The sequence below is a fragment of the Danio rerio genome, chromosome 4, assembly GCF_049306965.1.
Source record: "Danio rerio strain Tuebingen ecotype United States chromosome 4, GRCz12tu, whole genome shotgun sequence".
NCBI lineage: Eukaryota > Metazoa > Chordata > Actinopteri > Cypriniformes > Danionidae > Danio > Danio rerio.
The window spans coordinates 1409983-1437500 of NC_133179.1; the positions used below are offsets into that span (position 1 = coordinate 1409983).

Sequence of the window (27518 nt, forward strand, 5' to 3'; positions counted from 1 at the left end):
AAAGTCTCTGGAGCATTAAAGTCGGTTTCGTTACTAAATCAGACTGAACGCGATAAACAGCAAAGGAAACAGTCACGACTCTGGTCCTCCGTGTCTTCACACTGTATGCAGAGCAGCACATCAATATTCAATGAGCACGCTTATGACTGACAGCCGGTAACCAAGCAACTCCCTCAAACATTCTGAAAGTGACATCGCTGAAACTCCTTCAAGCATCCAATCTGAAGCATCTCGCATGTTCTAACCTTCAGCATGATGGTGGGAAATGCATTTAAATCAGTGTTCGGGTCAGTGTAAGTGAACTCAATCTGAAAAAACTTCAAATAGGAGCTCTTTAAACTCAATGATCTGAAACAGAAGTCATTTTTACTGCACGTGTCGTGACTTATTTCCATACCTGTAATTTATCTCTGGCGTTTGAGCTCTACCGAAGGTCTTCTTGAGCCCCCGGAAATATGAAAGCGCCTTCAGTCACAAAAGGACAGTCTGCGTTTCTCATCACTGAAGCAAATGAGCAGCTTTGACCCTCTGAAACTGTAGAAATGCGTCTGACGGCGCTCCATCATCAGACAGGCTCTTGACGGATCTGAAGAAGAAAATCTAGACAGGTTTATGAAGTGAAGCCCGCGGTTATTCAAGTGGAGCTCCTGAAGTTTTGTGGCTCAAGTCCCTCATTCAGTGAGGTTTTTAGAGCATTTCATTTCATCAACAGCTGCTGAAAATCCAATTATTTTACTTCTGCTAAAGTTCTCGCATAAATTCTTTTATATGCTATAAATGAACCCCTTATTTACACTCCCAGCTTCATTTAGTGAGTTTCACAGAACATTCACACAATCATCATTGGCTGTCTCTGTACACCTATTTTTGTGTGCATTTTGGAAAAGTGCATAAAATAAATGCTTAATAAAATCAATATGTGCACACAGTTTCATTATTAGCATATTCAGTATTATTATCATTACCTCCAGATAATAATCTTGAGCATCTGTCTGCTTTATTCGCAAAGGTTTTATGCAATATTCCAGTTTATACCAGTCTAATTTGCATCTTTGGATGGAAGCATAACCAATATGTGAATTTGTGTTTGCCAGATTTTCTGAGTATAACAAATGTAGTTGTTTTGGTCAGAGTAACCAAAGCACAAGCTGTAAAGGCTCCACCCACTTCTGTAAAGGGGGAGGGGCAGTGGAGCTCATTTGCATTTAAAGAGACACACAAAAAAGCATTTTTTGCATCTCCTCAAAATTGAAATGCACATACAGCATGACAAATAACCTATGAAGAATTGAGCTGAAATTTGACAGATGCATTCTTTGTGACATTTAAGACATACATTACTATGTAATAGAATGTATTATTACAATAATATGTGACGTCAATCAACTATCTATTCTGTTTCCCTGTGTTTCAGGTATGTTGTTTTTGTTTTGTGTTTTTTTATGTCATAATATCCTTATATTATGCTAAATATGAAACTTTTCGGTCCAGTCACCTTGGGCAGGGCTCCTGGAAGAAGACATTTCTGTTAATCTTTTCCTAAATAATACAGAACAGCAGATATAACGAGGTTGCCTTGATTATTGCAATAAGCAAAGCAGCGTGATGTCGAATCTAGCAGGATTGTATTCATTTCATAAACTACACAGCATCCCATTTTAGATTTAATTGATGTGATGTGATCCAAGACCTGTGAAGAGATGATGCCAACCATCGAGGACCTCAAGGACAACACATACGAAGAGATGATGCAAATCATAGAGGTCTTTTAAAGGTCTTCATAATTCTGGACCAGGTCATATCCATAGCAGATGCTGTGGTGGTCATGGAGGAGTGGAGGGCATGAGACTGATTCCCGAAAGACCCCAGTGACCCCAGTCTTAGCCTTGATGTCACGGGCCAGCCTGAACACCCGCTGGTGACCTACTCGCATATGCAGCTTCTCCTCGATGGACATCCCGCCATTTCCTCTTCAGTGTTTGGAATGACACGGTTTCCATTTGCTAGAGCATCTATGTTAAGCTGCTTTGACACAGTCTACATTGTAAAAGTGCTATAGAAATAAAGATGAATTGAATTTAATTAAATTCAGGGAAACTATAGCATACTAATGCACATATTAATACAACCTGGGCTCATTCTGAAAACGTAGTCCCGCACATGTTTCTGAAGACCACGAAATACATCCCGGGAGGTACGTATTTGTGCAGTTTTTGTTTTTGCGGATCAAAACTGTGCACGCATTTTGGCATCTCGACCGTCTCTCACGAGCACTGTTCGCACCAGCGCCGTTCTCGCATAAACCCACCAGACCGGCCAATCGACTGACCCACCCTCCTTCTCCTTCCCCCTAAACCCAACCAATTTTACCGATTGGCCCGTCCACCCACTTATTTCCCTTAACCCAACAGACGATTTTCACAAAAGCCATCCAGAAAAAGAAAAGCCCTCGTCTGTTTTTTTATTACGTTTTCAGATTTTCAACACATTGTCAACCTCGTTTATTCACTTGTTTGCTTGTTTGTATTTTTTGGATTCTGTTATTGTCTTACCTGATTCCTGGAACCACTCTTCCCCGGACTCGAACCCCGTCGCCGTCGTTGGGGTCAACTCCTCTCTGCAATCCCTGAAGGGAACGCCGTCACACCACCCACAGCGTTTGCTTGCCTTAATTAAATGAAATGCAGCCATAACCTCCGACTACATAATTCGCGGTCTCCAGAAACATCCGCAGGACGTTTTCAGAATGAGCCAGTGTTGTGGTGATACCCTGTAATAGAATTATGTAACATCAATATATTTATTCAGTTTCATGTAAAATTTGAAGTATAATGCGGCCACATTAAATAGAATAACGAAAACATTAAGTATATATATTAAGTTTAACTAAATGAAAACAACAGTGCACAGCTTTGCTTCAGGCTCTCAAAGGGTTTTCAATAGGAAAGCATTGATTTAATCAGGACTTTCTTGTTCTTTTCAGGAATGCAGGCTTAATTCAATTGTGTTGAAAGCGAGACGTGTGACGGATCGGGCCTGGAGGAGAGTACAGTTACACTCTCTCTGCCTCCATATTGAAGGTCAGAGGACAGTTTCAAATTATTCTTGGAGAGCGGCTCTTTCCCGTCGTTGTTTATGAAGCATTCTGGGATCAAAGTGATCGTGTGTTCATATGCAGATGACAACCTGTAATTTCTACAGTCAAGCAGATCCTCATTACTGACCTTCCCAGAAACACACAGCTCACGAGACCACATTACTGTCAGAGACACTACTTTAAACGCACAAACACTCCGATTTCAGCATTATTCTCTCACTAGCAGCATTAATGCAAGAGTGGGGCATTTCTCATGGTCTATTAGAGTCAATGAAAAACTTGGTACCCTTCAGGCAGTGGAAATGCAAGCCTGATAAAGGTGACCCGTACAGACCTGTACTGTACCAGTCAGTGGAAACGATTTATTAGAAGTGTCTTTTGAACACTTGTGTTGTCTATCGGTGCGTCAGAGAATGATTTTTCCCTTGCATGGATTGATTGGCTTAAGTTATGCATTCACAATGGTATGATGGAGGGGTCAAATGCATATCCACATTATCTATTATTTTAATTATTGATATCATTATTTAAGATACAGATCAGATTTCTCACTATTTAAAGGATTGTCCCCTCATATATGTTGTTGTGACATCCTTCAGGGGGAGGGGAAGCATTAATTAGGAGGTCAATCCCCTCAACCCACCCCTGTAAATACACTGATGATACAGGAGATATTACTGTAAAACAAAACACTCTAAAACTACAACACACAATCAACTTTCAGCAGTCGCAGAAACAGAAGTGCTGGGAAGCGTCAGACGTGGCGGAGACTCATAAACATTAGTCACAGGCCAACAACTTTCACTTCAGACGGAGACAGATTTAATTAATCACACAGTCTATCTCTGCCCTGAATAACCAAACTTTACTTCTTCCATTAAACTGGAGTGTTTCCCTGTCATATCCGCTCAGATAAGCCCGTGTGTGTGTGTGTGTTTATTAGCAGAACTCCTGTATCTGATATGGGAGTGGAAACGCACCTGCTCATGGGTTTTATCAGTGAATTTGGCAGTCGGTAACAATAAATTCATCCACAGAGGCGGAAAGCGAAGGAAAAGCAGCCAGAGACGCAGAACACTGCAGAGATTCAGACACAGGCAGAACAACCGCAGTCATTTAGCACATCCAGAGACACCACTGGAGCCAAAAACTAACATACTTTCACCAGTATATCACCATCAAGCCATTCATATTAAATCAGAATTCTGGGATGGGAACTAAAAACCCTGAAAAATAAAAAAGAATTCTGGGATGGGAACTAAAAACCCTGAAAAATAAACTAGAATTCTGGGATGGGAACTAAAAACTCTGAAAAATAAACTAGAATTCTGGGATGGGAACTAAAAACTCTGAAAAATAAACTAGAATTCTGGGATGAGAACTAAAAACTCTGAAAAATAAACAAAAATTCTGGGATGGGAACTAAAAACCCTGAAAAATAAACTAGAATTCTGGGATGGGAACTAAAAACTCTGAAAAATAAACAAGAATTCTGGGATGGGAACTAAAAACTCTGAAAAATAAACTAGAATTCTGGGATGGGAACTAAAAACTCTGAAAAATAAACTAGAATTCTGGGATGGGAACTAAAAACTCTGAAAAATAAACTAGAATTCTGGGATGGGAACTAAAAACTCTGAAAAATAAAATAGAATTCTGGGATGGGAACTAAAAACCCTGAAAAATAAACTAGAATTCTGGGATGGGAACTAAAAACCCTGAAAAATAAACTAGAATTCTGGGATGGGAACTAAAAACTCTGAAAAATAAACAAGAATTCTGGGATGGGAACTAAAAACTCTGAAAAATAAAATAGAATTCTGGGATGGGAACTAAAAACTCTGAAAAATAAACCAGAATTCTGGGATGGGAACTAAAAACTCTGAAAAATAAACAAGAATTCTGGGATGGGAACTAAAAACTTACTATTTGCAGTTCCTAAAACTTAAACAAGTGACAAGACTTTTGTCAGGTAGTGTACACGTGCGACTGGTTTTGTGGTTCACGTACAGTGTTTCTCTATGTAAAAATGAATGATGCTTTAATTCCAACAGCTGTGTTCTATACTAAAACTGAAACACAGCTCATTTTGACCAAAATTAGACTGCGATTAGATGAGTTTGAGGACAGGATCAGACTCCGACAGGTTCATGTGTGTCCTCAGTGTGCTGTTCAAGTAGCCGAAGGCTCTCATTAGCCGGGAATCACCCAGCTAGTCATACAGACCTCCTGCCATTGAGCTATATTTTAAAAGAAGCCAATTGGGAAAGGATGAATTGAACAGTAGCATCTCCTCATCACAGAGGCAAACAAGACACACAACCAAGTGAAAACCAGCGCATTAAAAACCTCCCAGCAAATAAAATGCAGCTCCGCAAGGAGGAATCAATAGCATAACACCGACCCCGACCGCACATATCAACACGAAAATAATCAGTTCTGGGTTCCCGTACTGCCACTGGACTGCAATATTCACTGGAAATCTGTTCATTTATCATTGGCTCTGAGCTGTTCTGCTGCTCGGGACGCCTGTCAGATGGGTTTTACCCGACGGGACTCTAAAGTGGCTCTGGAAAGGCCCAGCGATGAGCTCTGATTACAATCACTGCTTCCAACTTCACTTTCAGCACTCAAACTTCAGACGAGCCCATATAGAGCCACCATACTGTGATTACAGAGAGCAGAAGAGCTTCTAGATGAGATACTGCATTCAAAATAGCAGGAGAGAAGCTATGCAGTTTACAGTGTATATATATTGGGGCTCCACAATTTATGATTTCAGCGTCGATATCTGAATGTGATCATTCGCAATAGTCACATCGCAGGATCAGCAATGTTGAGTCTGGATTATAATCTATCATTTGCATGTGTTTTTGAGGCCTGTGACTGTATTTTAAAAGCATTCAGTCACTAGAATTTCAGGAAATATGTGTAAATTTACAGAGTAAATGCAGAATTGTGGGGAAGAAAAACTGAAATTGGAAAGTCTGTGAACACAGCATTTCTAAAATCAGAATCGCAAGATATAAATAGGAAGATTTCTGAAAAAAATGTGGGAATGTTCTTTAAGATAGTGACAAACATTTCTAGTTAGAATTGTGAGATGACAACATCAGAATTCCCAAAATAAGCCAGAATTCTGAGATGGGAACTAATAACTCTGAAAAATAAACCAGAATTCTGAGATGGGGAACTCAAATACTGAGATACTGAATACAGAATTCTAAAAACTCAGGAAAAATGTCAGAATTGTCAAATGGGAACTTAAAACTCTGAAAAAAAAAAATAGATTTTTGAGATGGGAACTACCAACTCTGAAAAATAAACCAGAATTCTGAGATGGGAAATAAAAGCTCTAAAAAAACAGTCAGAATTCTGAGATGAGAACTAAAAATACATAAAATAAGTCATATTTGTGAAATGGGAACTAAAAACTCTGAAAAATAAATCAGAATTCTGAGATGGGAACTAAAAATACAGAAAAATAAGTCAGAATTCTGAGATGGGAACTAAACTCTCAGATATTAAGTACTCTGTAAAAGTGATTTGAAATATTAAAGAAGTCAGAATTGAAATGTAAACTAAAAATAGCAAAACAAAACCCAGAAGTGAGAGATGTGAACTTAAAAGTCTGAAAAACGTCATATATGCAACACATAAACAAAAAAAGGTCAAAGGTGTGAGTCACAATTATTATTATTATTATTACTTTTTCTTCTTATTCCGAGTCCTCCAGAGAGAGGAGAGCTGTGCTGAAATGTGAACTTTTCTCATAAGATCCTCTCTTGCTCTGATACAGTATAATATGTCTAGCAGGTCTGATAAGAGTGAAATAAAGGCCGGATATTGCATGCATCTCTATCCCAGCTTGAGATCTGACAGCTGCGGGACCTTTTCTCTCTGGGCCTCTGGATCCTTCACATTAATTGTCTCAAACTCAATATATGCCCTTTCTAGTAGGTTTGCCCGAACATTCATCGCTCTGACAGCAGACTGATTGCTATTTCCATCTCAGATGTGCAGATGTAGCAGCTTTTCGGCGACTCTGAGCACAGAATAAAGGTTACTTCCCCGACTGGACGCTTCTGGAGCCAAACTATTTGCAGAGACTCTTGATTCCAGCGAAAACAAACAGAGATCCAAGACTTCAGATTCCATTCAACGCCTCTTCCGGGATTTGCTCCAGTCACAGTTCCAATAGTCTTCCCAATCTGTAGCAGTGCTCCAAAAGCCAGTGACCTCCTCTGCTGTTTACTGTCTACATAGGCAGCACACTTATAAGTAAGCACTTGATGCGAGTAAGGGAATGATTGGAACTCTTTACATGGATAACGACGACAAAATTACAATGGATAAAAGAACACTGAAGTTTCCAGTTCAGTTGGAGAACGATTACATTATATTCATTCATTCTCCTTCGGCTTAGTCCCTTTATTAATCAGGGGTCGCTACAGCGGAATGAACCAACAACTTATCCAGCATTTGATTTACACAGTGGATGCCCTTCCAGCTGCAACCCAGTACTGGGAAACACACATACACACTCATCTTTTTACACACACTCATACGTTTAGTTAATCAATTCCCCTACAGCGCATGTGTTTGGATTGTGGGGGAAACCGGAGCACCTGGAGGAAACCCACGGCAGCACGGGGAGAACATGCAAACTCGACACAGAAATGCCAACTGACCCAGCCGAGGCTCGAACCTGCGACCTTCTTGCTGTGAGGCCACAGTGCTAACCACTGATCCACATTGTCGCCCTTGTTTGTTTATCATGTTATATATTGGTATTTTTATTAGTCAAATATTGTTTTAAGAGTGTGTTTGACACATTTCAGGGATTTGTGCTGCAATCCCCTGTCCTGTCACACTTTAAATAAACTAAACTAATGTTAAATTACATTACATATATACAGTGCTCAGCATATAAGATGCTGTGCAATATTAGATTAGTCAGTACTAAAGCCAAATCTGGAGCTTATCTAACAAAATTACTGAATGAAATAAGCACACTCAAACTGATATAGTGGAGAACATATATTATAATAATTTTTAAAAGAGAAAAAAAAAAAGTTAAAAATTAAGTTGAAATTTTGTAGTTTGTACTTTTTTTGCAATAATTTACTTCAATTTAAATGTATTTTGTAAAGATGTTTGCTGACTAAATAATTTTTTAATAAATATTACATAATTTTTAAAGAAGAAACATCAAGAGAAACAAACAATATTTAAATTAAGTTGACATTTTGTAGTTTGTATTTTTTTCTGCAATGTAATTTAATTTGTAATATTTTACTTTAATTTAAATGTATTTTTTAAAGATGTTTGCTGACGGAAATACTATTTTAATAATTATTGAATAATTTCTAAACAGAGGAAAACAGAAAGAAAAACTTTTTTTTTTAATCAAGTAGAAATTATGTAGTTTGTAAATTTTTTTGCAATATTTTACTTGAATTTAAATTTATTTTCTAAAGATGTTAGTTGACTAAAATATTATTTGAATAAATATTAAATAATTTTTAAAAGGTGGGAACATCAAGAGAATTTTTTTTTTATTAAGTTGACATTTTGTAGTTGGTATTTTCTGCAATGTAATTTAGTTTGTAAAATTTTACTTAAATTTAAACGTATTTTTAAAGATGTTAGATGACGGAAATAATTTTTTAATAAATATATCTGTTTAATAAATCTGTTTTGTTCATGTGTATCAAACAAAATGGATAAAAAATACTCATTTAACCTGAGCACTGTGTCTATATATATATATACACACTGTTTATTTATCATTTCTCTTTACTCTGACATCTTCTTAAAGCCTGACATACTAAACAATATTCAGAAATAGAAAACTCCATGTAGTTTTCTTAAATAACAGAATGCAATACAACAACACAAACAAATAAACCTTTCTTGAAAAACTGGAGTTGATTTAAAGCCTTGAGCAGATTATTTCACCACTGAACAGAGAAAGTAAAGGTTCTGGAAACAAACGCATCTCAGAATCAAGAATTACTACCAAAACGTGATAAACCACTGCTTTCAACCATGCCTTTTTCAAGCTCTTTGCTACCAAATATACACAAATATAGTCTAACCTTCATTTAATTGTAGAAGGTTATTAGCAACCCCTCTCTTATCTTCAGGCACTAAGAAAAATTATTATTATAAGTAGTACAGACATCAAACTCTAATGGAAAATACAGTTGCAAATCATCACCATACAAGTGATAATTAACATTTTATTGCCTAACAACTGACCCCAGGGGCAAAACATATACAGAAAACAAAGTTGGACCGAGTGCTGATCCCTGTGGGACGCCTCAGGAAATAGTAGCAGATGCAGAAACATGATCTGCAATTTTAAAAGAGCACGTCTTATCCAGCAGATACAATTACAACCACTTTAGGGCTACAACATTGATCCCAACATGATCTCTGAGAGTTTCTATTAAAACTACATGATCTATTGTTTCTGTGCTCAATCTAATATTATTAAAGCAACAGCTTTCTGTCAATACTCTGCAAAATGCCATTAATGACCTTTAATAATGCCGATTCTCTACCATGTTTGGTCCTAAATCATATTTTTTCCCCAATACCTTTTAAAAAGGCAAATAACATTATTTTTGATTAAAGATTACCAAAACAATTCATTTTTCCACAGTGGATTAACAGGCACAGATTAATTGCTCACCTTAAGATTAACAATGTGCACCCACAAAACAAACGTAAATGCGGACTTTAAGTGTAACACAATACTTTGCAACTGGTGTTCATTTATAACCATAACCATGTGATGTGTATATGATGGCCATACTATTTACATTTCTGTGTTTGTGAGGTAATCAGAGAGTGAAACAGATCGAGAGCGTCGTCCCTTTATTACCCAGAAGGCACCAGTGCTCGCCTACATACCACTCTTTTATTTGCAGTTAAACTCCTCTTAATAGCAGTAGAGCAGGATCAGTTTCCCAGTGAACGCTCCTCCAGTTGCGGCCGACTGAAGACAGCGGACTCTGATGAAGGGAAACAGAGATCCCACTACAGAAAACACACATACACACACACACTTAGAAATCTTAATCACCTTAAAATCTCAAAACATGAGCTAAATGAAACATTAGCAATAACAATAATCCCCCCATAATGTTATGGAAATGTTGTGGTTTTTGTAAGCTGTGCTGCAGCATAAACACCCTGCCGCTTCAGTGCCGTGTTCCTTCAGTAGCATGTTATTACCGTCACTCTACCGCGGTACAGACTGAAGGCGGAGGCTCTCGTCACATTAGTGAAGACAATAACAATGATCAGGCTAATTTGAATTTGATGCTTCATTAAGCACAATTTAGGGCTAGATGATCATTAGCTGATGCTGCATGAGCCGAGTGAAAACTGTAACACAGACTGACTGACTGTGTGTGTGTGTGTGTGTGTTTGAGTCAAAGTGATTGTGTGTGCATGTGTATATGTGTGTGTTAGTTTGTATGCCAGCATATTAGCATAATGCAATTTATATGATCCAGTAATAAAATGTGAATTTGACTAGTGATTATAGAGTATTCATCAAGTGGAAGACTTGAGACTTTTGTGTTGCTGAAAGAAGTCTTGGTGCTCACCAAAGCAGCATCTATTGAACTAAAATACAGAAATGTTTGTCGATCGTCAGATGATGTGACATTGAAGACTGGAGTAATACTGAAAAATCAGGAATTATTTAAAAAAAATAAATGACACTAAAATTTATTCACAAAGGAAAACGGCTATGTTTAATCCACATAAATATTTCACATTTTTACTACATTACTGATCAAATAAATCCAACCTTAGAAAGCATAAGAGACTTCTTTCAATATATACACTCACCGGCCACTTCATTAGGTACACCTTACCAGTATCAGGTTGGAGCCCTTTTGCCTTCAGATCTGCCTTTATCCTTCATGGCATAGATTCAGCAAGCTACTGGAAATATTCCTCAGAGATTTTGCTCCATATTGACATGATAGCATCACACAGTTGCAGCAGATTTGTCGGCCGCACATCCATGATGCCAATCTGCCGTTCCACCACATCTCAAAGCTGCTCTATTGGATTGAGCTCTGGTGACTGTGGAGGCCATTTGACTACAGTGAACTCATTGTCATGTTCAAGAAACCAGTCTGAGATGATTGAGCTTTATGACATGCTGTGTTATCCTGCTGGAAGCAGCCATCAGAAGATGGAGACACTGTGCTCATAAAGGGATGGACATGGTCAGCAGCAATACTCAGGTAGGCTGTGGCGTTGACACCATGGTCAATTGGTGCTAATGGACCCAAAGAAAATCTCCTCCACACCATTACACCACCACCACCAGCCTGAACCGCTGATACAAGGCAGGATGATCCATGCTTTCATGTTGTTGAGGCCAAACTCTGACCCGAGCATCTGAATGTGTGAGCAGAAATGGAGACTCATCAGAGCAGCAACGTTTCTCCAATCTTCTATTGTCCAGTTTTGGTGAGTCTGTGTGAATTGTAGCCTCAGTTTCCTGTTCTTAGCTGACAGGAGCGGCACCCGGTGTGCTCTTCTGCTGCTGTAGCCCATCCGCCTCAAGGTTGGACGTGTTGTGTGTTCAGAGATGCTCTTCTGCAGAGCTCGGTTGTAGCGAGTGCTTATTTGAGTTACTGTTGCCTTTCTATCAGCTGGAACCAGTCTGGCCATTCTCCTCTGACCTCTGGCATCAACAAGGCATTTGCACACACAGAACTGCCGCTCACTGGAGATTTCCTCTTAGTCGGACCATTCTCTGTAAAATCTAGAGATGGTTGTGCGTGAGAATCCCAGTAGATCAGCAGTTTCTGAAATACTCAGAGCAGCCCGTCTGGCAGCAACAATCATGCCATGTTCAGAGTCACTTAAATCCTCTTTCTTCCCCATTCTGATGCTCACTTTGTACTGCAGCAGATCGTCTTGACCATGTCTACATGCCTAAATGCATTGAGTTGCTGCCATGTGATTGGCTGATTAGAAATTTGCATTAATGAGCAGTTGGACAGGTGTACCTAATAAAGTGGCGGGTGAGCGTTTATATAAATATTTTTTTTCTTACAAATAGTGTTTTTTTTTTGGCTGGAATAAAGCAGTTAGATAAAAAAAAATTACGATAAGAATTAGTAATACTCTTAAAAATAATTTTTTTGATCCTTTAAATAGCACTTTAAGCTAATATAACTAGAAAAAAAATAGAAAAGTAAAGATAATATTAGAAAACACAATAGAAAAGACAAGAAATGAGTCATTAGAAAATAATTACAAAACCACTACTTTTAAGATATGTAAACAAAGGGGCATTATCTGAAAATGTTGTCTAGTAATTTCCTCTTCAGCTGTAAACTGTACTGTATGTGTGTGATCAGAGCAGCAGTGCTGATGTCCTCCATCAGATGTCACTGCTGCTCAACACAGTTATGCATCTGTAAATAAATAAATAAATAAATAGAAATCAGAGAAAAGGGTCTAAATAAATCTGAAGTCTCCAGCTCTGAGAGTTGGCTTGAAAGGAAAGCCAGAGTTGACTAATAAATGGGACAAAAGCGAGAGAGCTGCTCTTTCAGACAGTTATATAAGGTGATGTTTGGTGTAGGAGGAGAACTTCTTCATGGTGAAGAAAGAAAAGGCCAGACGGACACCTGCGCACGAACACACACACGTACAAAAGTCAGCTAAAAATAGTAGATACACACACCGTTGCGTATTGCAGATCACGTCTGATTCATCCTCGCACTAAAATATCAGGACCCGCTTCTCACTGTTATCATCATCACACATTTAGCATGTCTAATGTTTTCTTTTGACATTTTACTGTAAGCGTACTGTTCATTTAAGAGCATGCGTTGTGTTTCTGTGCTGTTTCTGACACAATGGAGAGGTTGTAGCCTGGAAAAAGCTTTCTTTTATTATACAAATTTCACAATAAGGTTCTATTAGAGGATTTACTTGCTAACATTAACTAAATAAACAATACTTGAACAGCATTTATTAATCACACCAGATGAAGAAAAATATTATAGTGATTCATGCTAAATACAAACTACTAAACCATATTATAGCACAGTACTTCATCTGTTGTGGTGATTCTACAGTTGCTATGGTGATACATTAGCTACACCGATTAATGTGCTGTGGTGATTCTATAGTTGCTACGGTAACTATATTGATTAATGTGATGTAGTGCTTCTATAGTTACTATGGTGATACATAAACTATAGGGATTAATTTGTGGTGATTCTACAGTTGCTATGGTGATACATTAGCTACACCGATTAATGTGTTTTTATGATTCTATAGTTGCTATGGTGATACATTAAGTACAGTGATCAATGTGTTGTGGTGATTCTATTGTTACTATGGTAACTATAGTGGTTAATGTGTTGTGATTCTATAGTTACTATGGTGATACATTAACTACAGCAATTAATGTGTTGTGGTGATTCTATAGTTGCTATGGTGATACATTAACTATAGCAATTAATAGGTTGTTGCTAGATCGATATGTTTGCGTTGGAAGTTAATAATTATTTCTATTATTTATTAAATTTTCCATTTATTGTATTTTATTAACGTCTACACCCAACCCAACCCCAACCCCAACCATCACAGTACTGTAAAAATATGAACTATTGTTATATAGTGTCATAAAAAATGCTCCTATATTAATGTGTATATTGCCCCTCTGGCTGGCCACATATCTGATCTAGACTTTACCCAATTAATGTGTTGTGGTGATTATATAGTTGTTATGGTAACTACAGTGAGTAATATGTTTTGGTGATTCTATATTTGCTATGGTGATATATTAACTATAGCGATTAATATGTTGTGGTGATTCTATAGTTGCTACGGCAACTACAGCAATTAAAATGTGGTGATTCTATTGTGGATACGGTAACTACAGCAATTAATATGTTGTCGTGATTCTATAGTTACTATGGTAACACAACAACTATAGTAATATAAACAAGTGACCCAATAGTAACAATTACAGAGTATATAATACTACAATACACAAAAAATGACTACAGTAAATACTTAAGTATACTAAAGAATACCAATTCACTATTTCAGAGGTCACCACAGCAGAATGAACCACCAACTATTCCAAATGCAGCAGATGTCCTTTAAGCTGCAACCCAATACTGGGAAACACCCATACACACTCATTCACACACACTCTCATACACTACGGCCAATTTAGTTCATCAATTTCCCTATAGCGCATGTGTTTGGATTGTGGGGGAAACCGGAGCACCCAGAGAAAACACATGCCAACACAGGGAGAACATGCAAACTCCACATAGAAACACCAACTGACCCAGCCTTGGTTCGAACCACGACCTTCTTGTTGTGAGGTCACAGTGCTAATCACTGAGCCACCGTGCTGCCCTTACACTACAGTATTTACTACACTATTTTATCTTATTGGAAAAGGTGCTGAGCAGAATTAAGACAGTAAACGGAGAGTGTTTTTATTTGTTGACGGTGAGATGATGTGTTTTGTTATTAATCTCCAGACAGAGCTGCTCATATTGAGCGTGTGTCACGGTCCTGACGAGGACAAAAGCAAACGAGCTGTTTTATATTCAGTCAGTGGAGCTCTGAGAGCGCGAGCACACTATTAAACTTTATCAGCAAGTTGTGCAGCACCTGAATAATTGATTTCTTTGTGTTGTGACAGTGACAAAGGTCTAAGACTCACCGGGTGGATCAGTAATTAACAAAAGCACTTAATTAAAGAAAAAAGAAAAAGCCGTGACCACGAGTGTGTTCATGATAAAATCCCCGCCAGCACACATACAGAACATGTCTGCTTCACTACAACACACTCCACTGTCACTCATTTTAGCAGCTCTTAGATTGTCCGCGGTGTATGTGTGCGACTGAGTGTGTATGGATGTTTCCCAGTGGAAGGGCATTCGCTTTTCAAAACATATGCTGGATAAGTTGGCGGTTCATTCCGCTGTAGCGACCCCGGATTAATAAAGGAACTAAGCCGAAATGAAAATGAATGAATGAGAGATCTGTTATTACACCATTTCATATGTGTAATGTTTTTATACGGCCCAAACTCTATTGTCTATCATCTTACAAAAACCCAGAACACAAAAACACACACAACAGCATGTGCTCTGAAAATCTGAAAATACGAATGATTGAACGCACATCAATGAATGATGCGCATCCCGTGCTGCAAAAGTTACATTACAGCACATGCTTTCAGTCAGTTTCATGTGGAACTGAGCTTTACTAATGTGTACAACTGAAAAGGGGGCGGTCTATGATGCAATAATCGTTTATCTCCATTAATGATTTCTCATAATCGTTAGAAGCCAGAATCGAAATCGAATCTAAATTAATTGCACAGCCCTGACGTTACTTTAGTGTTACTTTTTATTACCTGGCTGAGGCTTGATCTCTTGATCTTTTTTAAATAGAGGAGCTCTGCAGTTAACAACAGATATAAATTAGCTTTATAGCTAACTCTGGCACAACATGTCATGTTGTACATTGTCCCTGTACAAATAAATAAATAAATAAAAACAACACTGTATAACCTTCATTTACCTAAAAAACTCATCAAAAATGTGTATTTAAGGATGTTATCTGAGAACTTCCTGACCCCAGAGCTATACAGTACATGCTGTATATACAGATTATTGAAAGTTTAAAGCAATGTGTTTGCTACCTTTGCACTATTTGTCTTAAGTTAAATCCCTGTCCATTGAGACTACAATCCCCTTTTCCTTTTCTACGATGTGTTCAAAATAACGAGCATTCTCTAACTGACGACTACTTTTAATTAAGCAATTTATTTAAAAGCTAATTAAACAAAAAAGTAACTCTAATATTATAAATTAATTTTGAAAAGTAATGCGTTACTTTACTCGTTACTTAGAAAAGTATTATTAATACATAACTCGCACTACTTGAAATGAATGTTGAATAACAAAATCATAAGCAATGTCCTCACAAGTCACCTTCTTGTAATACGTACCATAAGAGTGTCATACAAGTTTGTGTCCTGATATGTCATAAAAACACACATTCTCTCACACACTTTGACATAAAACACACACATACAGTTGAAGTCAAAATTTTTAGCCCTCCTGTATATTTACTTCTGTTTAATGGAGAGATTTTTTCAGCACATTTCTGAACATACGTTTTAATAACTCATTTCTAATAGCTGATTTCTTTTCTCTTCGCCATGATTACAGCACATAATAATAGACTAGATATTCTTCAAGACACTGGTATTCAGCTTAAAGTGACATTTAAAGGCTTAACTAAGTTAATTAGGGTAAAGTTAGGGTAATTAGGCAAGTCCTTGTATAACAGTGGTTTGTTCTGGAGACTATCCACAACTAATATTGCTGAAGGGGCCAATAATATTGACCTGAAAATGGGTTTAAAAACTGCTTTTATTCAAGCTGAAATAAAACAAATGAGTCCTTCTTCAGAAAAAGAAACTACTGTTAATTATATTTACTGTTATTAAACTCCTTTATCTGTCAAAACTTAATTTTAGGGCTAATAATTTTGACTTCAACTGTATATAAACAACATCAACTTCTAAATCCTAAAATCTCCCACTGGCAATTTCCTTCATTACCTGAAAAACTCAACTGGAGCTGAAATTTCTTTAGACTCTGATGATTTGCTGGGAAGTGACTGAAAGCCTCAGAGAGCAGGATGACCAGATTCCCTTTCAGACGTAGAGGAGAAGCTTCCACATCTGTGAATTATACAGTATTCACTTTCACAATATCAATCAGTCACTTGAGGCAAAAGCAGGATCATGTGGAGAGTCTCAGTGGTCAGTCTGGGCATCAGTGAGCAAACCTACATCCATCGCCGAGGAGAAACTCCAAGGCTCATTTTACTGATCAAAGGTGCACGTGTGTATTCCAGTCCTGGAGCTTCACTTATAAACACACAAAACAGACGAGGAGATGTGCTTCCTGCGCAAAGGTTGGGATCTATTAAAAAAGCAAACTTGACAGCAGAACGTGTGTAGCTGTAAATAAACATATTCAACTTAAACTATTGACTTAGTTAAACAACTTTAAATCCTCATCATGATTAGGGCCAGACAGAATCTGCAAATCATAACTAAAAGCTTAATATATGACATAAAAATAATAGCTTCTTAACTTTTATTTAATGTCTACAATGCAAATTCAATTAGATCCATGTACTTGGTAAACAAAGCAAGTCTCTCATGTAGTATCTCTACTGAAAGACAGAAAATTTGACTATACAAACTGTATTGTGATTAAATCATGTGAATATTTTCATATTAGTCAATTATGTCACTGTAATTAATTTAAAAACTGAATAAATGCAAGTTTACGAACATTTACACGAGTAATTAATCAGACTCGATGATGAGCTAAACATCTGCAGATTTCTGCACATGCAGATTCAGTGTGGGCCTAATCATGATAAATAAGCACAATTTATTCTGGCATACGCTCAAAGTTGATCTAAACCTGACTGAAAGGCCTCTGGGTCATCCTTGGTGTGAAAAAGTCTGTCTGGTGGGTGAACTGTGGAAGAGACTGAAGAAGAAACGGTCACAATCCCAGCAGAGATGACTGATGTGTTTAAGTCAGTGGTGCTCAACCCTGTTCCTGGAGATCTCCCTTCCTGCACAGTTCAGCTCCAACCCTGATCAAACACACCTGAACCCATTAATTAAGACCTGAACGGCACTTGATAATTACAGGCAGGTGTGTTTGATATGGGTTGCAACTGAAACCTGCAGGAAGGTAGATCTCCAGGAACAGGGTTGTCACCCCTGGAAGTCAATAGTGATGTGTCCATCCAAACATGCAAACTAGATTTATGTGCAAAACTGGAATATTGCATAAAACTTCTGTGAATAACGCATTCAATGAGTAAAGGAGAACAAAATCATCACTTCCTGGCAAACTGAAGCCAAATACGAGCCAGAGAAATGTAGTCTATGTAATGTATATAGCACACTTATTGTGTATGACCAAAAACCCAAAGCACTTCACAATCATGAGGGGAGTCTCTCCACACCACCACCAGTGTGCAGCTCCACTTGGATGATGTGATGGCAGCCATAGGACAACAACACCAGTGCGCTCACCACACACCAGCTATAGGTGAAGTGGAGAGAGTGATTGAGCCAATTCAGTGTATGGGGATTATTGGGAGGCCTGATAGAGAGAATTTGGCCAGGACACCGGGGTTACCCCCCTACTCTCTACCAGAAATGCCATGGGATTATTAATAACCACAGAGAGTCGGGACCTCGGTTTAACATCCTGCTCACCCGTTCACTGACAGTATAGTGTCCTCTTCACTATACTGGGGCATTAGGACTTACACAGAACACAGGTTGAGCACCCCCTGCTGGCCTTACTAACACCACTTCCAACAGTAACCTAGTTCTCCCATGTGGTCTCCCATCCCTCCAGGAACTTCAGCAGGTAACCGCCACTGTGGTGTTTGTCTTCTCTAATAAATGAGTTGCACCTAAGAAGATGAAGAAGAAAGGCAGTGAACGCGGTGGCTTTAGGAGGCGTGACATGCTTTTTGGGAGTGCAGACAAATGCTCAAGACAGTTCTGGAGGGAATAATAATATTCACTCATTTTCATCCGGTTTCCCGCGGCCAGGTCACGGGGGCAGCAGTCTTAGGAGAAAACCCCAGACTTCCCTCTCCCCAGACACTCCCTCCAGCACCTCTGAGGGGATCCTGAGGCGTTCCCATGCCAGTCGTGAGACATAGTGCCTCCATCCTGGGTCTTCTCCCAGTGGGACATGCCTGGAACACCTCCCTAGGTAGGCGTCTAGAAGGCATCTGAAACAAATGCCCGAGTCACCTCAGCTGACTTCTCTGGATGTGGAGGAGCAGCGGCTCTACTTCGAGCTACTGCCGGGTGTCAGAGCTCCTCAGCCTATCTGTAAGGGTGTGCCCTGCCAGCCTGCGAAGGAAACTCATTTCGGCCGCTTGTATCCGAGATCTTGTCCTTTCAGTCATGACCATAAGTGAGAGTAGGAATGGAGCATGGGCGGTAAATCGAGGGCTTTGCCTTTCTGCTAGGCTTCTTGTTTACATCGGACTGGTACATCGACCGAATTACTGCTGCCACGGCTCCGATCCGCCTGTCAATCTCACGCTCCATCCTTCCCTCACTTGAAAACAAAACCCAGAGATACTTGAACTCCTCCACCTGGGGTAAGAACTTTCCTCCTGGAGATGGAAAACCACCTTTTTCCGGTGGAGCACCATGGCCTCAGACTTGGAGGTGCTGATTCTCATCCCAATCGCGTCACACTCGGGAATAATAGTATAATAATAATAATACTGAAGCACTGTGATGACGGACTGACGGCTGAGGCCTTTTAGAATCTGCAAAACATCATTTCAGATCTTTTACAATGTGCTGGAAACGTGCTGCAACTCCATTCATGCACATTTTTATCTATTTTAAACTAAACTACATCACGCAGACTGATGTGCATTTCACTAAATGTGTTCATGAACATTTTTCTTGATGATTAAAATGTTTATCCTACTCAATCGTGTGCATGCATTTTCTTTTTTTGCACGTTTTCAGAAACGATGCACATCTTGGCTTTCCATTAAGCTTTCTTTATGCAATAATCCAAAATGCACTTTAAAGCTGGTGGATGTAAAACAGGCACTGAACGCAAAGGCTTAGACACGTCATACTCGTTTTTTGAGCATTTAGAAAAGTTGCCTTTGGCTTGCTTGGTTTGGGACTTGTGGAGCTGCGCATCGATGGATCTGCTCTTCAGTGTTTGGACTTATTAAACTAAACTGAACTTCAGCTCACAAAAGAAGACATGTAGCTGACTGTTCAAGCTGCTCTATTCTAGTCCATTCAATTCAAGCTTACTTCCACAGTAAAAAGCTGCCTAAATTGTTTTTGTTGAATCAAATTTCAGTCTTAAATAAGGAAAAACAGGATATATATCAGTGTAATTCAATACCTTTTAAGACGTTTACATACATTTTGAGACCTCATCGTCACTTTCAGGTTCAACCGGTAACATTAAACTGAACTAAACTGAGCTTCAACTCTGAAAACTGGACTAACACGGTTTACATTTACAACAACTTCTGTGTTCAGCTGCTTTGACACGATCTACATTGTAGAAGCGCTAGAAAAATAAAGCTGTAATTAATTAAAAATTAAGCTGTAATCTTTCTTCACGCTACAAAATTAAAATCGTTTTGGAAATCACAAATCATGCATCTCGGTTTAATCAACACGTGACAAAATCAGCCATCAGAAATGCACAATTTGAAACTGTTTTATTTGATTTGTTGTTTTCAAACGGACTTATTATTTCCACAACAATGCCGGATATGGATGTTTAAAATGTTCATCTGCAGGTCGGAGCAAATCGACTGAACTGAAAAGCTTAAACACCATCATGCAGAGAGAGAGAGAGAGAGAGAGAGAGAGAGAGAGGGGGGGATCCAACTGTTTATTATTACTGTATTTTCATTATTATTTCTTCATCACTACTGTTTTGTCATTAGTTTTCATAGGTACTATTTATTTTAAACATTACAAATGCTTTGAAACAAGCATCTGTCATGCCAATTAAGCAAGTTTGAATAGAATTGAGTAGGAGAAAGCTGTTTTTGAGAGAACCAACTGCTTACTATTAATGCATTGTTTATTATTAAGCTGTCACTACTGCTATGCAATTTGCTTTTATTTAATGTAAACATTAGAAATGCTTTAGAAATGCATTTGTAACATTTATAATGCCAATTAAACAAGTTTGAATTGAATTGAGCAAGAGAGAGAGAGAGAGATAAAGAGAGAGAGAGAGAAGGAGAGAGAGAACTGGCGTCCCCCCCGTCCGAGCACACCTGTTTAACACTCTACAAGCGCACAGCAGCTGACAATTCATTTATTTTTGCCACAACAACACAAATTCAAAGGGGCGGAGAAGCGAGTGTGTGCGTCAGCAGAACGACTCGAGCGTCTGAAGTCTAATATTTGTTCTTTGAGCATCTACAATGTGACGGTAATGTCGGAGCGCTGGAGGAGGGAAGCGGAGTGTAGGGAAATTCATCAGCTAGAGTTTCTTTTTTTTTTTTTCCGACGTCTAATTGCATTTGCACCTTTAACAGTCTGAAAAACAACACACACACATCATCATCATCATCATACACTCGCTCACAGAATCTGCGCTGTAGTCTGAACTCTAAAGTCCATGTTTTTTGTTAGTGGTGTTAGACAGGCGTTCCCATTGGTCCGTAGGCATGAGTGACAGGTCCATCAGCCAATGACTGACTCTTATAAACTAGAGGGGAAATTAAGCACCTCCCCTAAAATAAAATAAAAAAATGGAGGAGAACAAACAAAAGGAAACCTAGAGGATCTGATGCAGCCAGCGGGCAGATACAGAGAGGTGTGTGTGTGTGTGTGTATGTGAGTGTGTGTTTGCTGGATCCAGTGGTCAGAACCTCTCCGCTGCCGGCAGCGTCTGCTCACTCTAGTAGAGCTTTGATGGCTTCGCTTTCAGCCGCCTCGAACGCACTCAAACCATCCGGACCTTTCCGGTTCTTATCGGCGCCCTGGAGAAACACAAACACACAACACAGTTAGCAGGGTGAGGGCTGCATGACACTGGACAAATCTGCCATATTAGCCAGGATTCTTGACGGTGCTGTTAGCTCTGCTGGATTACACTCGACCCCACCATTATTCAAGATAAACAACAGAACAGTTTACAGCAGATCACCTTTCCAGCTCACACGTCACCTGACCATAAGAGCCGATTACGGCATTATTGAGTAACAGAGAGTCTCATGCATATTCTACAGGGAGTCTTTAACACAAGACCATCGACCGGCCTCAAGCCCTTTACACAAATATTATCCTCCACACGATCAATGCGCCACATTGATCCACTCGCTGGATGAGGACTGAATCATTCATCTTTACACACGGAGAGAAGTCTGAATCACATCAGAGTCTTCAAACACAAATGAATCAATCTGTTCATTCACACCAGTGGATTGAATGAGTCGTCTTTATGCACATAGTAAAGTCTGATTCATATCAGAGTCTTCAAACACAAATGAATCAATTGATTCATTCACACCATTAGATTGAATGATTCGTCTTTATGCACATAGTAAAGTCTGATTCATATCAGAGTCTTCAAACACAAATGATTCAATTGATTCATTCACACCAACAGATTAAATGATTCATCTTTACACACAAAGCAGAGTCTGATTCACATCATCTGTGTCTACAAATCAAATGAATCAATATGTTCATTCACACCACTGGATTAAATGATTCATCTTTACACACACAGCAGAGTCTGATTCACATCTTAGTCTTCAAACACAAATGAATTAATCTGTTCATTCACACCAGTGGACTGAATCATTCATCTTTACACAGTCCAATTCACACAAGTGAACTGAATCATTTATCTTTACACACATAGTAAAGTCTGATTTGTATCCGAGTCTTCAAACACAAATGAATGAATCAAATCATTCACACAAAAAGATTAAATGATTCTATTTTACACACGAAGCAGAGTCTGATTCACATCTTGTCTTCAAACACAAATGAATCAAATCTGTTCATTCACACCAACAGATCAAACAATTCTCCTTTACAAACTGAGTCTGATTCACATCTGAGAGGTTTATGTTTATGCATCTAATAAAGTCTGATTCGTATCTGAGTCTTCAAACACAAATGAATCAATCTGTTCATTAACCCCAACAGATAAAATGATTTCTCCTCACACACGCAGCAAAGTCTGATACAAATCTGAGTCTTCAAACACAAATGACTCAATTTGTTCATTCACACAAGTGAACAGAATCATTCATCCTCACACATGTGGCAAAGTTTGATTTACATCTGAAGCACCTAAGAATGAATCAATCTGTTCATTCACACTAACGGATTAAACACAAATAAATCAATCTGTTCATTCACACTAACAGATTGAACACAAATGAATCAATCTGTTCATTCACACTAATGGATTAAACACAAATAAATCAATCTGTTCATTCACACTAACGGATTAAACACAAATAAATCAATCTGTTCATTCACACTAACAGATTGAACACAAATGAATCAATCTGTTCATTCACACTAACGGATTAAACACAAATAAATCAATCTGTTCATTCACACTAACAGATTGAACACAAATGAATCAATCTGTTCATTCACACTAATGGATTAAACACAAATGAATAAATCTGTTCATTCACACTAACGGATTAAACAAAAATAAATCAATCTGTTCATTCACACTAACAGATTGAACACAAATGAATCAATCTGTTCATTCACACTAACGGATTAAACACAAATAAATCAATCTGTTCATTCACACTAACAGATTGAACACAAATGAATCAATCTGTTCATTCACACTAACGGATTAAACACAAATAAATCAATCTGTTCATTCACACTAACAGATTGAACACAAATGAATCAATCTGTTCATTCACACTAACGGATTAAACACAAATAAATCAATCTGTTCATTCACACTAACAGATTGAACACAAATGAATCAATCTGTTCATTCACACTAATGGATTAAACACAAATGAATAAATCTGTTCATTCACACTAACGGATTAAACAAAAATAAATCAATCTGTTCATTTACACCAACAGATTAAACACAAATGAATCAATCTGTTTATTCACACTAACAGATTAAACCACAGCTGTTCATCACCTCTACCGTGAGCTCAAGAATATTGACCGAAGGTAAATTTGCATATCAGAACCCATTTGGAAACATATTTACTAACTACTTCCCATAATTTAAAGAGTCGACAAACATTTTCATGGATTTTGCAGGAAAATAAAACACATTCACTTTGTCCAGAACATAGGGCTGTGCAATTAATCGAAAATCCGATTTCGATTATGGCTCCTAACGATTTTGAAAAACCATTAATCCAGATAAACGATTACTGCATCATATACTAAAAGCGCGAAAGACTTCGTGCTTATGTGTGTGTGCAACACGCGCACACACATAAGCAGGCGGTCAGCATTCGGTCTCGGAGACGAGCAGAGGAGCGCAGACATCTAAAGTCATTAACGTGAGCGCTTTAATAGTCAAATAGGTGTCAAAACGCAGTGATTAGTGATTATTCATATTAACCCTCATTTGCATAATAAACACGAGTTGAGAATCAAAAGACACGTGACAGAGAAACCATTAAAGTGACAGTGCGAAATGCTGCCGCCTGTTTTATCATTAATCAAACGACGAGAAATTAATTTTCCGTTTAATGGAAAGAAGATTTTTTAAACTTATTTCTGAACACACTAGTTTTGATATCTCATGTCTAATTACTGATTTGTTTTATCTTTGCTATGATGACAGTACATAACATTTTACTAGATGTTTTTCAAAATACAAGCATTCAGATTAAAGTGCAATTCAAAGGCTTAATTAGAGTAATTAGACAAGTCATTGTATAACAGTAGATTCTTCTGCAGACAATCAAAATATATATTGCATAAGGGGGCTAATAATATTGACCTTAAAATGGGTTTCAAAATATTTAAACCTGCTTTTATTTGAGCTAAAATAAAACAAATAAGACTTTCACCAGAAGAAAAAAAAATATTAGAGGAAATACTGTTAAAATGTACTGTTTAACATAATTTGGGAAATAGTTATTTAAAAAGACTAAATTCTCAGGAGCGCTAATAATTTTGACTTTAACTGATAATCGTTTTGAATAATCGTGATTACAGTTATGACCAAAATAATCGTGATTATGATTTTTCCCATAATCGAGCAGCCCTAACAGAACAAGTCTATAAAGAATGAAAAGCACACACAACCCTGCAAACTGTTACATAATAAAACTAAAATAACAATATTTATCAGACAGCAAATATCTGAAGGTAATTATAGAAGTTTTAGTTCCTAATATCTGAAAAGAGGAAGTGTTGATGTATCGCTCATCCATCTGCGAGAGTCATGTGTGTTTCTCCAACATCTGAACAACTAATAAAGCTTTACTTTTACCACAGCTGCACATTATTAATCTGAATAACTAAACATATTCACATCCCTACATACACAATATTATTCCCTTGTAATATTTGGTAAATGAATAAGTAAAGCCTACATTTATTGGCCAACTTCCACTTTGAAATATAACCAACAGGCCTCTCATTCTGAACCTGAAGACCAAGATTTTTTTTTAAATGAATAAATAAATAAAAAATACATATGCAAGCAGTGAATTTGTTTTAATAGCCGTTAATATGGCTTCAGAATCATTAATATCCCATTATACTTTCTTAATATTTTGTAAATGAACAAGTAATATCAGCCAACATCCCCTTAAAACTAACCAACAGGCCTTGAACCAGAGGACTAATTATTAAATAAATAAATAAATAAAAGTGCATATGCTTTTAATAGCTACAAAATATTCTTATTGCTTCATAATTACTCATACATCCACTTTAAAACTAACCAACAGGCCTCTCATTCTGAACCAGAGGACAGAATCTTCAATGTTTCACCACAGCACTAGAAAAAACAACACAGCACTTGTGAACTGATCCGAAGGGATTTCAGCGGCAGAATAAGCAGGAATATTTCAACACAAACGCATCCGAGCGGCCCCGAGGAGATGTGTGTGTGTGTGTGTGTAATCTGAGAGGGATTCTCTGAGTGAAGAATGCGCAGCGTCCAGCTCAGCATTATATAACCCAGCCTGACCCCGCACACGCCACTGTTTACAGCCTCCGTTCAGACGCTTTCAGCTTTAAAACCCACCAGACAAAAAGCTCTTTCTCTCACTGCCACAATACACACCTCAGCACAGCGCAAATAATGCCCGACGGTAGAGATTCAGACACACACACACACACACACACACACACACACACACACACACACACACACACACACACACACACACACACACACACACACACACACACACACACACACACACACACACACACACACACACACACACACACACACACACACAGCTGTATGTACCTTCTCCAGAAGGATCTTGACGCAGGTGACGTGACCCTCATATGTGGCCGACAGCAGCGGAGTGATGCCATGTTTATCTGGAGCCTGCCAAAAAACACAACACATTAAATCAGTCAATCACACAGAGAGAAAGAGAGTCTGTGGCAGTATATAGTCTAGTATTATTATTACCATATCTATTTATATTTTAATCCTAAAGTGGTGTATATCTTAAAATATGAAACAGTTTCAGCATCGATATGGCAATGCGATCATTATCACAATAGTCACATCGCAGGATATATTAATTACAACCTAATCATTTTCTAGATTATTATTTATTATATACATATTTTACATGATCTTATAATAATAAATAATAATTCAGCATTTTGTTAGCAGCTTGAGGATTGTAGATGGGTTTTACATCGATTAACATGAGCTTCTATATTAATATAAATAGAATAAATAATATAATAAAGCAAATATTAAACATGTTTATTTCTGCAGTCTGCAAGAAGAAATAGTTTAATGTGGTTTAACAGTGAGATGTTTTTTATTTTACCTTGCATTTATTTGATAAAGTCTGATGAGTGTGTGTGTGTGGATTCAGCTTGAGTTACAGTCAGTGCTGTGATGTTATCAGTGAAGCGGGACTCCACATGCTACACATTTACATGCAGGAGCAGATATTCATCTGCACTCACAGGGAGCCAGTGTGTGTGTGTGTGGGTGAAGGATAATTACGTTGACGTCGGCTCCTTTGGACAGCAGGAACTCCAGCATCTCGGCCTGACCGCAGTCGGCTGCGTAATGTAGCGGCTTTCGGCCCCCTTCCAGAGTCCTGTTCACATCCTCAGCCTGAAAAACCCACCGCATTTCAGCAACAAACATCACTGATGCAGAGTGTGTGTGTGTGTGAATGTAAGAGCTTGTGTGTGGGAGACAGAGAGAGACATCTGTATGTAAAGTGCCAGTAAAATGCATTGAAATGTGCATTATTGCTTGATGTAATGTCAATTAAAGCATGCAGACAGGGCATAAAGTAGCTCTTCCTCCTTTTAAAAATAACAGCCAATAGCATTTTGTTTATATCACAACTCTGTTAGCAAGTGTTATATGCTGATATAATCAGTCTATTGCATTTAACTGTTATTAAAATGTCTAATTGTGTTATTTAATGGAGCTGATATTATTTATGGGAATTTTATGATTTATTCTTTAATGTTTAATTAGATTAAATCAAGACATTTTAATATAATTTAAATTGAAATTCATTTTACTATAATATAATCAAATATTTAATAATTAAATGTATAATTTAATTAAAAAGT

The 27518-nt window shown here is 37.9% G+C and overlaps 2 protein-coding genes across 16 annotated transcripts in view; both read right to left on the reverse strand.

The window, feature by feature from the left end:
• fam180a (family with sequence similarity 180 member A) overlaps positions 1–19274 on the reverse strand; it is a 41443-nt gene extending 22169 nt beyond the window's left edge. Inside the window, exons 1-6 of one of the 4 annotated variants that reach the window (XM_073946849.1) lie at positions 17632–17700; positions 16986–17134; positions 16752–16874; positions 10019–10144; positions 2553–2770; positions 398–586 (exon numbers count right to left, since the gene is read on the reverse strand). The gene's annotated coding sequence lies outside the window, so the exon portion shown is untranslated. Of the gene's footprint in view, positions 1–397; positions 601–1690; positions 2931–10018; positions 10145–16751 lie in introns of those variants that run through there. The other 3 variants (XM_073946846.1, XM_073946847.1, XM_003198212.7) reach the window with 3 other exon arrangements.
• A 1164-nt stretch (positions 19275–20438) lies between these two features.
• The window catches only part of mtpn (myotrophin), a 204430-nt gene continuing 197350 nt past the window's right edge, over positions 20439–27518 (reverse strand). For all 12 annotated transcript variants that reach the window (XM_073945855.1, XM_073945856.1, XM_073945857.1 and 9 more), the window contains 3 exons: positions 26932–27045; positions 26206–26289; positions 20439–21736 (listed from right to left, as the gene is read on the reverse strand). In XM_073945855.1, coding sequence (XP_073801956.1) covers positions 21650–21736; positions 26206–26289; positions 26932–27045 — 285 coding nt within the window. In that variant the 3' untranslated portion in view covers positions 20439–21649. The remainder of the gene's footprint in view (positions 21737–26205; positions 26290–26931; positions 27046–27518) is intronic.